Source organism: Babylonia areolata, chromosome 8 (assembly GCF_041734735.1).
Source record: "Babylonia areolata isolate BAREFJ2019XMU chromosome 8, ASM4173473v1, whole genome shotgun sequence".
In the NCBI taxonomy this organism is placed as follows: domain Eukaryota; kingdom Metazoa; phylum Mollusca; class Gastropoda; order Neogastropoda; family Buccinidae; genus Babylonia; species Babylonia areolata.
In genome coordinates this window covers 5,300,070-5,314,555 of record NC_134883.1, presented here as the reverse complement: position 1 = coordinate 5,314,555, position 14,486 = coordinate 5,300,070, and the positions used below count along the sequence as shown (strand labels likewise).

The 14,486-nt window shown below is 39.5% G+C and overlaps 1 protein-coding gene across 2 annotated transcripts in view; it reads left to right on the top strand.

Moving 5' to 3' along the window:
• The window catches only part of LOC143284476 (uncharacterized), a 74,585-nt gene that overhangs the window by 28,814 nt on the left and 31,285 nt on the right, over nt 1-14,486 (top strand). The window contains exons 13-15 of one of the 2 annotated variants that reach the window (XM_076591147.1): nt 1,180-1,410; nt 7,245-7,304; nt 8,534-9,449. In XM_076591147.1, the coding sequence (XP_076447262.1) occupies nt 1,180-1,410; nt 7,245-7,304; nt 8,534-9,449 (1,207 nt within the window). The remainder of the gene's footprint in view (nt 1-1,179; nt 1,411-7,244; nt 7,305-8,533; nt 9,450-14,486) is intronic. The other variant, XM_076591148.1, reaches the window with a different exon arrangement.

Genomic DNA, 14,486 nt, shown 5'->3' with positions numbered 1-14,486 from the left:
TGCCTGAGTTCATTTCTGTGCAGGGCTGTGAATCCAAGGAACATTCAGTGGACACAGTCTTAGAAGAAATGAAGCAATGCCTCCATCAGGCAGTGGCCTATTTGCAGATAAAACTTAGCAAAGACAGACATGAATATGCTAGATCCCAGAGCTCATGAGATGAGGGGCGTCACCACCTGGCTGGCTTTTCAGCATACTGTCAGAGATATTTCAAAAGCAGCTTTATTTTGGATTGGAAATTTCTTCATAAACTGTTAAGGGAGTTCTGTATGCTAATGGCTCTGGTTCCAAGTGGTTTCTTTTGTTGCAGCTAATTCAGCCATCATTACTATCAAGTCATTCTTTGTGACCCATAGGGGACCCATCCTCCATCAAACTGTGCTTTAGTGTAAAAGATAAGTTGTGTGTGGGGAAAGGCTCTACGTATTGAAATCAAAATGTGATTTTTTTTCTTAAAAATCCCTTTTAGGTCTTAGGACACAACGATAAAGCCTGAAACTGTCTTCTGTGTCTTTTCTGTATGGGATATTAATTTTGACCATTAAATAATGGTGAAAATAGTACACATGGACATAGAAAGTATTCATTAATCTTTGTGCACAAAACTGGCTAGAGCAAAGCTACTGGTCATCAATTTGTACAGTTCAACAAGGTAAGTAACACAAAACCCAACAGAGATTTGGAAAAAAAAATCCTTTTGTTACATTTTAGTGTGAAGGTCATAAATCCCAGTAAATGTTTTCTGCAGCCATTTATATCACAAAGGAGATGTCTCCCAGAAAGATATTTGCAGGTCAGGGTTTGGATACTTTATGCATTGTTCTCCTCTTCTCCATCTTGACTTCAAAATTATGTTTTCACTAGACTTTATGTGTGTTGCCAGATTACTGATGATTGTGCCTGTTCTCTGTCGGCTCTGTGTTCCGTACTCTGTTGGCCTTGTGTTCTGGCATCTTCAGTTAGCAGGCAAAAACAAAACAACAGTGCCGTTTTCTTTCTTTTTTTCCCTTGTTTTCTTCCTTGCAGGGCATTTGTACTAAAGCATATGGTCCGACTATTAACAAGAAAAGTGATGATTGTTTTCTACTTGTTCCATGTATTAACACCTTTGGTCTGACCTTTGTATACACATTTTTCAAATGGACTAGTGGCGACCAGCTGACCTTGCTCTGTTTGCAGGGTACATACAGAAAGGATTGCACCAAAGGAGTGGAAGCTGCACCCCAGCATGGGTTGATTCTGGACAAATCAGCCCCATTTCAATTAACGTGCACCCATCCAGTCGACCTCACACTGCTCCAGCCAGTCCTGCTCTTCTGTCACCAACCCTAGGCCTCTCTTTTCACTCTAGCTCTGATAGGTCACCTGGCTATGGAGCTTCCCCCCGTGACGAACTGGCTGTGTGGACAGGTGTGGATGATAGTCACAGTGATGACACTGTAAAAAACATAAAGGTTTTGAGTGAAGATCAGCCAGTAGATGGACAGGAAAAAGATAAAATTGTACCCTATACTGAGAGTGAGAGTGAGATTGCTGGTGGGGAACAGAAAGCTAATGAAACTGAAGATGATGGACACAAAACTAATTGTAGTGTTAAAAATCTTTGTCTGAGAGGAACAGAAGCTTCTGCACATGTCGGAAGTGAGTCCAAAGAAGATAGGGCAGACAGTGAAGTAAAAACAGCAAAAGAGTTGTTGGACTCTAAAAATAAAGTTGATGCTGGACCACTAAGTGCTGCTCTGTCAGATCCATCTGGATCTAAGTCATCAGAAAGTCTGGTCTCTGTCACTCTTCCTGTCTCTGGTAGTGGAAATGGCTGGAATTTAGTCTCTATGCCTGGTGCTTTGCTTTCTCCAGATGTTGGTGTCAGTACAGCAGTGTCGTCTGCTAGCCCCAGTTCTAGTAGTTCCCCATTCGTCACTTACATGCCATCTTTTCTGCACTTGAGCCCAGTATTGTCACCTTCATCATCTTTATTTCCTACACCACCTCTGCTGTCACCTAATAGTCTTCACTCACCAGAGGTTAGTGTGGAACCTCCAGTATCTGGCCCAGAAAATAAACCAAGCAGCTCTTCACTTTCCTCAGCCACAAAACCTGTGAGGCCCTTGCAGATTCCTAAACTGGTCTTGCCAGAGCACCCACCAACTTCCTCTAAACATTTGGGGCCTTACTCACCAATTTCACCTGCAGCAGGTCAGTCACCTCGGCCCTATTCTCCAATATCACCAGCTTCCATGTCTTCAGTTGGCTTACTGTTTTCTTCTGAAACAAGACAGAACCCATATTCACCCATAACTCCAGTGAATCTCCCTGCATTTGGACCATACTCTCCTATTTCTCCTGCAGCCTTGCCATCTTCTGGACCATACTCCCCTATTTCACCTGCTGCGGGTACCATGCTGTCAGGGATGTTTGCAGGCTTCATTCCTCTTTTCTCACCTCCCAGTTGGCCCAGTCTCAGAACTTGGTCCCCTAGTACCTCATCACAACTTTTGTCTATTGATACACATCTCACCCATGCTCCAAGGACAGTCGACAGGTGGTCTTTCCCCTTGGACTGCAGATCCCCATTATTGTCTGTGGCAGAGAAAATTGGTGATGGAACCAAAGATGAACAGTTAGCGTCTGAAGAAGGGACAAGTAAGCTGTTGGTTGTTGTCTGGTGGCTCTGCTTTTCATATGATGTCAGTGTTGTTGTCCACCATCACCAGAATTGTTTGCACATGATTCCCTATATCAGTCAGTTGATAGCACTTAAGATGTTCTGTTCTCTCAGGATGAAAAGCAGCCATGGATGAAGAGAAGAATGGAAAAAGGCACTCTGGGAATAGAGACCAAAGTTTGTTGATGAAATGATTTGGGATTATCATAGATGAGAAATACCATTCAGTGAGGAGAGACCAAACTCTAAACGGTGTGAATAAGATGTGATTATAAAACTCTAATCTATGTGAACAAGATGTGATTATTATACTTTCCCCAGTGTGGTTTCCTTTCCCCAGCTAAGCTTTCCCCAATCTCTGTCACCACATCCCACTTTGTGTTGTGTAATTTTTGGAAAGGCAAGAGGACAAAACGCAGCAGATTCTACTCTATACTGTTGATGCTTGGACTTTGGGGATTTGATACTTTATGGCACTTACTGTGCAATGTCATGTGGACATACAGATTTGCTTCACCAAGTTGCTGGATTAAATGTGTTTACAGTTTGCATTTGCAGTTCATGATTTGACTAAAGAGACAGAAAAAGAAAGAACACGAGTGCATATATCTAGATGGGTTATGAATTTTAAACGACTTTTACAGTCTTTTGGAAGTTTGCTTTTTCACATCATTGCACAAGTATTTGTGGGTTTGTGTTTAGATGAGGCTTTCGTTTATGGTTCTGGTCATACAGGGTCATATTGTTTTGGTCGTACATGGAATTAACAATAAATACAGTGAGTTGTCTCTATCATCCCTAGACCTAAAAGATAACTGTGTACTACCAAATTGAAAGACCACCCTTGTCACACTCTACTACTAGTCCCTTGATAAAAAAACAAAACAAAAAACCCAACAAACTATTTATAATCTTCAAGCGCTGAAAGTTAATCAAATAGAGATTGTTATTATATAATGTCAACCTATTTGCATCCTTTGAGAAGTGTGTCTTCATGTTTTACATTTATTTGCTTATTTGTCATCATTGTTGTCTTATTTATTTAATAATTTATTTATTATTGTTATTATTATTATTTTTTATTATTTTCATCACTACTACTTTTTTTTTTATATCATAATTATTATTTATTTATTTATTTATGTAAGCTTATCTTTTTCTTTTTTTTTTTTTTCTCAAGGCCTGACTAAGCGCGTTGGGTTACGCTGCTGGTCAGGCATCTGCTTGGCAGATGTGGTGTAGCGTATATGGATTTGTCCGAACGCAGTGATGCCTCCTTGAGCTACTGAAACTGAAACTGAGAAGTCAGTAGGCTCCAGTGCACATATTCTACATGTAACTAAGCAGTGTTTAAGCATATGATCTTGGTTAATAGAAAATTTAGGGGCAAGGGGGAGGTGGTCAACAGTGCACAATCAATAGGTACAAGAACATAGAGCTCTGTTGATGGACTTAAGTGCGACTTTTGCACAGTGTGAGCAGTTTCTTGTGAATTTTTTCCCTGTTTCTGGTCTTGGTCAAAAGATAATGCTTAACTGCCTAGCTGGTATGAAACAAACGGTTCCATTGTTCAGAATGTAACTTTGGTCCTGAAACTCTGTTATGTAAACATTTTAGATGTTAGAAGTTTGCTGGCAATGGACAAGACCTGTAATCAAGGCATAATTCTGCTGTCAAAACAGAAAACTGTTGCCTGCAGAGTCAATGTTTTTGATCACAGTCATTAATTTTCAGTCTTGTCGGAAGACTTAAGGGCATAGCAGGGTGGCTCTTGTTGCATCTTTGGATCTTGTGTAACGTGATGTGATATAGGGAGATTGCATCCAGCAGCTTTTTTTAGTGGTGGTTTCCTTTGCCTGCATATCTAATTTCTCTCAAGTAGGTGTTGGTTTCTCAACTTTCTGTGGCGGGCATAGAACTGCAAAGACACAGGACACTTTTTATTTGGGAAAACTTGGCTACAAGAACCAAGGAGAAGAAAACGAGAAGTGTTGGACTGGAGATCATTTGAAGGAATTCATCTCTAGATAATAAATTTTGACACCTCCTCAGCTTTACCAAGCAATGCTCATCACATTGTTATGACACAAGACCTGCCTTTGGCTATGAGCCAGAACCACTCTCATGAAGTCCGAAGAAAGTCTGCAAGTAAGACTGTCAGTTATATCTGTAGTCAGCAGCATTGGTTTAGTTTATTGATTGTGACAACCCCACCCCCAGCTCCCCAGAATAGCAAAAAAACAACAACAAAAAAAACAAACAAAAAAAAACAACTACTGCAATAGAGCTAAAAAAAACAACAACAACAACAAAAAACAACTTACAAATGCAATATTAGGGGGTAGTAACAGTGATTGTTTACACTGGAGAAAAAGCACATTTCTGCTTTTTATTTTCCCTTCTCCATAAATGACAGTTAAAGTAGATTGTTAGCTGCTGGCTTTGATCTGGTTGCATCAGATGCCTGTGAGAGATAGTGGGGAGTGACCAAAGCCAATTTTCATTTTAAAAGTTAATTGATAGCACATCTTTCAAGATGCTTTAAACTCATAGTCTGGCGAAAGGATGGTGATGATTGGAGATAGTATGATTGCTGTGGCTCTTGCGGTCATGTTTTTTCTGTAGGGGATGGTCACTTGGGCAATTCAATGTTTCAAGTTGGGATTCCTTATTCTCAGTCAGAGATGAAAAGGGGTCTTCTTTACTTCTTGCGTGAACTTTTTGCGGACAGAATGGTAGTCGTTTTCGGTTTATGCAGGAGAAAAATAATGAAGTTATTTTTAATGTTACTTTGCTGTGCTTAATTCTCTGTCATGCTATCCAATTGCCACTACAGATGTAGCTGGTGTGACCTGATTGTTTTGTGTTTGTTACTCTTCCCATCCTTCCATGGCTATCCTGCTTGACTTTCTAAGCATCCTGCATTCCCATGGTTACCAGCCTTCCCCCATTCTTTTCCCTTTCTCCACTTTCCTGCTGTTTTGTTTGCACAGTGAGTATGACTGTTGAATTTCAAGAATTTTGCTTTTGAAATTATGGAAAGGAAAATATTTTTTGATGATGCTGAGTTTGAAGTTTTGAGCTTGACCTATTTTTGTTGTGAATTACATTGGATTTGTAAATCCGCATTCCCAGATGAATGCTGCCAGTTTAGTCTGGCAAACATAATACAAGTCCTAAATCTTTTTTTTCTCTCTCTGTGTTTTTTTGTTGTTGACAAATGTGATATAAGATGATTATGAAAGCTGACATTGCTCATAATTTATCAATCTGTGCATCTCAGTCCAGGGTAGAAAAGGGTAGAAGTGCCTGCAATTTTTTCAGGTAGAAGGGTGTTTCTCACTTAAATCTCAAAGGATCTTGTTAGTAAAATCACTGTTGTCATGGAAAAACAAACGAAGAGAGAGCCAAATTTCCACTATTGTCAGTGTTAGCTTTAACTCTCAAGTTCTGTTGAAGTTTGAATATAAAAGTATGTGATAATGCTAATTAAATGAATAGCCGTAATTTATGCTGCAGTCAACAGTGATGAGAATAGTTGTTTCTAATAAAATAATTAAAAATGTGTACATTTTTACACATGTTTTCTCCAAATGTGGTGCTTATCTGATGCAGGCTGGGCACTCTGAAGATGACATTTAACTCATTGAAAATAGTACTCAGCTCATTGAACAAATTTAGACTCCCATACAAGTCATCAGGCAAGCTCTTGACATGTCTTTTTATTGTTGTTTTTGTTTACATGATCTCTTTCAAAAGGCCTGTAACCAGAGTAAGTCAGAAGTTTTTGATAGGATATTTTTTGCCTTGTTTCTTGGCATGTTGTTTGCCAACAATTTTGCAAGCAATGTAAATCTCTCAGTACCCCTGCTCTCTGTCAGTAACCTTTCTTCAATACATGGTGTTCCTCAGTCTCATTTGCTTTGGAAGCAGTCAACAAAATAGGTATTTGTTCCAATCTGTACACAAGAATATATTCACTCCCACCACATCCTTTATGGAGGAATAGGTAATATATGTTGGCCTTTTATTGTAGATATGTATTGAAGCCAAAATATGGAAGTCAGAATGACCATTGCACATGAATCTGAACTGGTACAGATGTTGCAGATGATGTAGACATGGGAGTTGGGCGTTTTGGAAAAAATAATGAGTAGCCATTGGTGTTTGTAGAGTGGATGAATTTTGGAATCAAGATTGGTTTTAACCCCAATAATTTTGGATCTTCTTGTCATTCATCAATAAGTTCAGATGATTTGTTTTTGACCTTGAGATGTAGATTCTGGTTGGGCTTGAAGATTCTAGTTTGAAATACTTTTGGGATCTTACTGCATGTTAGTGACATATATAGAAAAGAATACCTGAACACATCTGGATCATTTGACAGAATTTGAACAAATCCACATGTAAAATGTGTCAAGTGGAAACGAGATATTTGCTTGTTGATTCAGTTTAAATGATGACATTTTTATGATTGTTATTATATATATTGTATTACTCTTTTTTCTCACAACAGATTTCTCTTTATGAATATAGATAGATAGATAGATAGATGGTTTAAAAAAAAATTTTTTTGCAGATGCTCTCAGTGTTGGTCGTTCTGTGGGATCGTCCTCATCTTCTATTTGTCAGAGTGCAGGTATGTCTGCAGCCTTTTGTGTGTGACATGTGTGAACATTGTGTGAGTCTGTGTAATAACACTTTTTGGTTTGTGTATGTGCGTGCGTGTGTGGAAAACATTAGTATTTTTTCAGCAACCACAAGTGGTAATGAAAGAAGCTAGGCCAGACTGGGCATTAGATATCGGTAATATCCATGTAGTCAACAAAGCATGCACATTATCAGTCAGTCTTCTGAAGATTTTTTTTGTTGCCTTGGACATTATTTTGAAAAGCTAATTTGCCTGGTCTAGTTTTCTGCATTTGTATTTTTATTAGTGAATGTACTTCACAATGCAGTCTTCTTCGTCGTTTGTGGGCTGCAACTAACGTTCACTCGTATGTACATGAGTGGGCTTTTACATGTATGACTGTTTTTACCCTGCCATGTAGGCAGCCATACTCCATTTTCGGGGGTTTGCATGCTGGGTTTATTCTTGTTTCCATAACCCTCAGAACGCTGACATGGATTACAGGATCTTTAACGTGCGTATTTTGATATTCCGCTTGTGTATACACTTGAAGGGGGTTCAGGCACAAGGAGGTCTGCACGTATGTTGACCTCGTCCTGGGAGATGGGGGGAAAAATCACCCTTTACCCACCAGGCACCGTTACTTAGGTTAAAACCTGGGACCCTCAGATTGAAAGTCCAGTGTGTGGGTGTCTGTTGTTTCTGGCTTTTTCTGTCAGAAGTTTTAGAATTTGAGTGGAAATATGAAATTAGGAGTAGGGGATAAAGTTGCCGTAAGAATAAACATTGTGGAGTCCTGATTGTGGTGCAGCATAAATATCCTGACATATATAGTGTTGTCAGTTTGCTTGACCAGCATAGTGCAAACCTTTTACAGCAATACAGTGCTGAATTTTATCTTAAAATATCTTGTTAAATGATGAGAAATCTCTGTTTTGTGCTCAAACCAACTAAGGATGGAAGAATCAGCTCTTGGAAGGATTAAAAATTTTGTAGTTTCCATTAAGTTCTGCAGCATTTGACTTAGCTTTTAATGGCATACAAGTGAAAGAACAAATGGATTTATGATCACCATAATATATGTACTTTCGCAAATTTATGAAAATTTAGCTTGGCAGTAATTTTTTTAAGGCAGTTGTGGCTCATGTACGTACATGTACAGACATGTCTTAAGTACTTTTCACTATTTTTAGCATTTGTTTAATTTCATTATCAAAATACTATTGTTATTTTTACAGGAGAAGAAAAGAGTGATGTGCCAACTCGGGCCCATGATCTGTTACGGCTTCATCGCAGCCTTTCCACAGATTTGGCAACACATGAAGGTCCTGACAAGACAATTCCGCTTGGTTTTGATGAAGGATTTCTCTCGGCCATGCCATTGTCAGCTCGTGTTAACCCACAGCGTCTTAAAAACGCTTTCGCAATCCAGCATCAGATTCAGGAGGGCATGGCTCTGTCATCGGCAGAACCACTGTTACTTCCCAGTGCTGCAGCTCCAATGCTGATGTCTCATACCTTGTCCAGTAAAGAACTCCGTGATGATGTGGAGCAAGATGACACAATCACTTCGTCCACTAGTCTGGATCCTTCCAGTCAGCCCTTGTCACGGGTTAGGTCGGCATCCACAGACGCTACATTTTCCCCGCTTCCATCGCCAGAAAATACATCTGAGCCAGATGAAATGAGTGTAGATCTGGGAGTTCAGAGTGAATCTTCTGTTGTGATGGTTCCTAAAGAAACTCGCCCTCGGGCCAAGTCTCTGTACATACCTCCCCCAAACATTCCAGAGTACAAACCTACCCCAATACATGAACCCATAGCAAAACGTTACAAGGTGGATGAGGGAAGCAGACATTCCAGCAACATCCCTTCTTTTGAAAGAGGGTCATCATCTTTGCGGAGTTCCTCTTCAAGTGCCAGCTTGCCCTATCGCAGTTCCTCTTTGAATATCCCTTCTGTTGGTTTGACTCATGTGAGATCTCCTAGAGATCTGCCTTTGCCCATTTCACCAGCAGATTCTTCCACAGACAAAGTGAAATCCCCCTCTCCAACTTCAAGTAACATCACTACAGCAAATGACATGAAGAACTTCTTGAATGCATCCCTGGAGAGGAAACCATCATCAAGACCGTCATTTTCACTGTCACGAAGGTGAGTTACAATGATTTTATGTTTGTATTTTTCTGAAATATGGTTATATTTTATATATATCTTTTCTGTTCTGTGAAAAAAAAAAAGTTGGTGTCATCTTTGTATCACAGTTGGTGACTTTTTCTTGGTTTATTTTTTGTCATGCTTTGTATATATGGATATGTATGTACAGACTTCGAACACATCCATTAAACTGCAGTGGACTTGGGTGAGGATGAAACTGGAGAATTTTTTAATGTCAAATTCTGAAATAGCTGTGTAGAAATTCCAGGTTTTGTTTGCAACAGCAGCAACAAATGATTAGGTCTGAATGTTTGAACTGTTCAAGGTTAGACTGAAGTTGAAAGAATAATGAGTTGAGTTGTTTGAGTGATTAACAGTGTTGTCAGGTGTCAATAGTGTGTATGAGCAATTAGAAAATAGTGACAATGAAAACAGATTTCAGACAGCTTGGGTGCTTCCAGCTGATGAGCTGCAGGAATCCGACAAGGTTAATGATGAGCAAGTTAGGGTGAGTGTGGAACATTGCCACAGCTTCTGAAATATGGAACAGCAGTTCGATACAGGAACTGAGTAGAAATAGGATTGGATCTTGTGAAAGGTCCTGAATAGCTTCTACTTTCTGAAGGCAAGCAGCTGCTGAAGGGAAAGTGTCAAGAGTGAATCATATGTTGCTGCACAGGAAATGTCTGTGCCTGCTTCTTGCTCCATCAGTACAGTTTAACTGTGAAGTTTTGATGTTTGTTACTGCTATTTGATGAAGTGTGGAAGACAGTTTTACCCTGCACCATTACCCTCCACCATTACACTTTTACAGAGTATGGAAGAAATGTGCATTCACTCTTGTTGCAAAACACGCGGGCTGTGTACCTACAGTGTTGGTGTTCAGTGTTGGGAGGATGATCCGATTCAAGGGTCTTGTTTTAGAATTAAGTTGGAAGCATCACAGCATAACATTAATTTAGTGATTCACTGTTTAAAAATGACAGTGCTCATAGGCTTAGGAATGTGATCTCTCCTTTCCTCTCAAAGACGCATGCACACACATGTGCATGCACCCACATTCATGATTATACATGTGTATACACATCAGACTGATTCACTGAAGCACACAGAGATTTAAGTTGGTTCTTACTGTTTGTAGGACAAACTGTTGAAAAACATGAGAAATTTTTTGGTCAAACTTAGTCATTACATAATTTTTTACATAAGTTAGTTTGAATTCTAGACAAAGTTTGAAAGGACATGGACACACACACACACACACACACACACACACACACACACACACACACATATATATATATATATAGTATATGTATATATTTATTTTTATTGCATAAAACAGGTTTTGTGCATCTTGTTATGTTTTTGTGTTTTTTTATGTCATGAATGTTATGTATGAAATTCACTCTGTATAAATTTACATTCCATAATATGTTCTGACAAAGTGGTTTGTTATTCATTGTCACTTGAAACAGCCACTCAACATTTCCATCAATCCCACTTAGTTCTGGTGATCATCAGTCTTTCCTCTCCAGTCAGTGTGCTTTCTCTCATCAAGCAAGAAATGGTTTGGATATTATTTATGAAAGTTTTTTTGTTTTTTTTCCAGTTCATTTGCATGGTGTTCTGTTCAGATTACTAATCATGGTCAAAGTTCCACCTCACACCCTGTTGATTATTTTCTGTGATCAGTTATCTCATCTGAACGATGGAATGCTTGCTTTTGTTTGTAAATTTGAGTTGTTATGATTATTTTACCAGAATTTTAATCTTACCCAAGTGTGGGTATCTATGTTATGTTCTTTCCATTTAATTTCAGTGTTGTTGTTTTTTTTGTTTTTGTTTTTTTTACTTGTGATCTTGTGTAAACAGTGCAAGAACCTCCACAGTTGAATCTCAGTTATAATGGTTTTAAGTTCCATTATAACCCATTTGTTATACAAATCTACTTTTCCTCCATCTTTTCCACCCTTTATTTTTATGGCTTAAAATTTTATGAAAATATTAATTTCAATTTCAGCATGGACAAGGAGTTTCATGTTCACACTTGAACAAGTTACTTTTTTGTTTCAGTTAATGTTGCCACTCTGTTCTTGTCAACAGACATAATTATTGAATTGTTTGTATATTACTTAACTCTTTAAGTCCAGCTGATTGCTCATTAGTGAAGAGCTGAGACACTATATTGAGATGGATGAACAACTCAACTAGGCAAGTTTTTGTGATCAGCAGAAATGGAATGAAGACAAGTTGTAGACACCATTCTTTGTTTTAACCTTTTTTTCTGGCTCAGTATCCACAGTCCCCAAAAGCAGACCATGAAATGGAAAAACTGAAACTTAGTAACTCACAACAGGAGTCTTGTTCTTCCAAATCAGAGATGATATTTTTCTGTAAATTAACGGAAATCTGTAAATCTGAGACCCTGAGGGGGGTTGATCCTGAGATTTGTGAAAATCAAGTGGTATATGTGTGTCTGATGTGTCCAGGTTCGTTTTATGTTATCAGTATTCCCAGATGGTTTGGATTCTTGATTTATAATGTGGCCAACTGTATGCTTGAGAGAACACTACTCAGTGGCATTCCTTTCTTTATGTTGCGGGCATGGATGTGAATCTGAATCTGAATTACAATTAGATACGCTCAAAAACAGAAAAAAACTCTTTTAAAAGCATAAGTCCGTATTTCCTGTTCATAGACGCTGTTCTAAAGAAGCTTTGAGAAAAGAATGACTTGTCAAGCACCAAATATGGTCACAGGCTTCCTTCTTAACGGTTGATTGAAGTTGAGCCCACAGTTGTCAAAATACTGATCATCAGACATGACAGTCAGTGGAAGCAATCCCTCCATGTCACTTGTTGATACCACTGTGAAAAACAGATAGCACACTGACACACACTGACACACACAACAAAAACTTTAAAAGCATTGATGTCAGTGTTTCTTTTGTGCTGAAATTACATCAGTTGATGATGCAGCAGATTGCTTCATGACTGCTGATAGTATAAGTTGTTTAGATCTGGGATCGATAGCCAGTGTACCAGATTCATCCATATTATGCGCATGCAGTTCTAAATTTAGTTAAAACATGAGCGCATTCTGTCTCTCATTTAGACGTCTGTAAGCCTACATGAGTTTATCACCGTTCTCTATATCTTTGTATGGCTGTATTTCTGTATTTCCAACCTCTCTTTAACAGTGTGCGTGTGTGTCTGTGTGTGTGTTTATGCATGTGTTTGCATGGTCATGAGTTGAAGGAATAGGACACTAGCGCGTGCGCGCTGTGTCTCTCCCTCTCCCATTCTCTCTGTCTTTCACACACACACATACACATGTGGGTGTCTACTCTGACACAGAGTTGAATTGAAATACACTCTGTCTCGCTCTTGCCTTTCTCCAAAGTCCGAGGTCCCGTGTGCAGCATGCACTTGGCGTACTGTAAAAAAACCCATGGCAACAAAAGTGAAGTCCTCTCGGCTCTGGCAAAATTGTGATATTGAAATCCACTATGATAGGTATATGATAGTTAGTTGTGTCCGACTATGACCATCAGAACAGCAGAGGAGGCAACTGCAGTTCTGACTATTTGGGCTAGAATTTGATTATTGTGGAGAGTGTCTTGCCCAAGTACATCCCCACTCTCTCGGCCAAGAGGGTTTTAGGACAGTCGGCGTTGGGATGGTTCCCAAAGGCCAACTAGCCCACAAGGCTGCAGCACTAAGAGCCAGTGCAATTTTGCCTCCTAGTTTGAGAGTCGTAGTCCTTCACAAAAATACTAGGCTGTAAATGGTTTCCCATTGATAATACAGCTCTCACTTTGCTGTTAGCCCAAATGTTAACTTATGTCAATCTGTGATATAAGCAGTGTTGGGCCTTTAGTGATAGTACACAAATATATATATAAGCATACAATCAAAGCCGGCAAGCACGTTGGGTTATGCTGCTGTCAGGCATCTGTCTAGCAGATGTGGTGTAATGAATATGGATTTGTCAGAACACAGTGATGCTTCCCTGAGAAACTGAAACAAAATCTCTCTCTCTCTTTCTCTCTCTCTCTCTTCTCTCTCTCTCTCTTTCTCTCTCTCTCTCTTTGTCTCACACATACTCATGCGAGTGTACACTATCACACAGAGTTTAATTGATTGATTGATATAGATACTTAAATAGCTCCTGTCCTTGGTCGGAGACCAGGCTCTAAGCGCTTTACAAACACAGTCATTTACACAACAGGCTGCCTACCTGGGTAGAGCTGACTGATGGCTGACATTGGGTGTTCATCATTCGTTTCCTGTGTCATTCAATCAGATTTCAGGCACACACACCTACACACTCAGACAAACATGTAACATTCAACATTTTACGTGTATGACCGTTTTGTTTATTAACCCCGCCATGTAGGCAGCCATACTCCATTTTCAGGGGTGTGCATGCTGGGTATGCTCTTGTTTCCATAACACACTGAATGCTGACATGGATTACAGGATCTTTACTGTGTATATTTGATCTTCTGTGTGTGTATTACCATACACATGAAGGAGGTTCAGGCACTGGCAGGTCTGCACATATGTTGACCTGGGAGATCGGAAAAATCTCCACCCTTTACCCACCAGGCGCCACCGAGATTAGAACCCAGGACCCTCAGATAGAAAGTCCAACGCTTTAACCACTCGGCTATTGCGCCCGTTGAATTAGAATTGAGTTTAGACGTGTGTCTGTAAGCTAAAAAATATACATAACCAAATCAGTAATTCCATGTGCACCTTTTAGATACTTTTTTGAAGATGAAATTTTCGATTTTTGATTGCAGGAGAGCCTTCCAGATTACTAGATTTATGATTCAGCTTCAGGAGGGCAGTGCTCCTCTGAATCCCCAACAGGGCCTTGCCCCTGTACACAGTGGCCATTAAGACACACTTTTCATACTATTCTTTCGATAGGTCTTCAGTTTATGGAGGCTTCGCCCCCCTTGTTCCTGCCAGAAGCATCACCTGATGCAGTGCATAGGCCCCCTGTTCCCTCCACTGTCCAGCC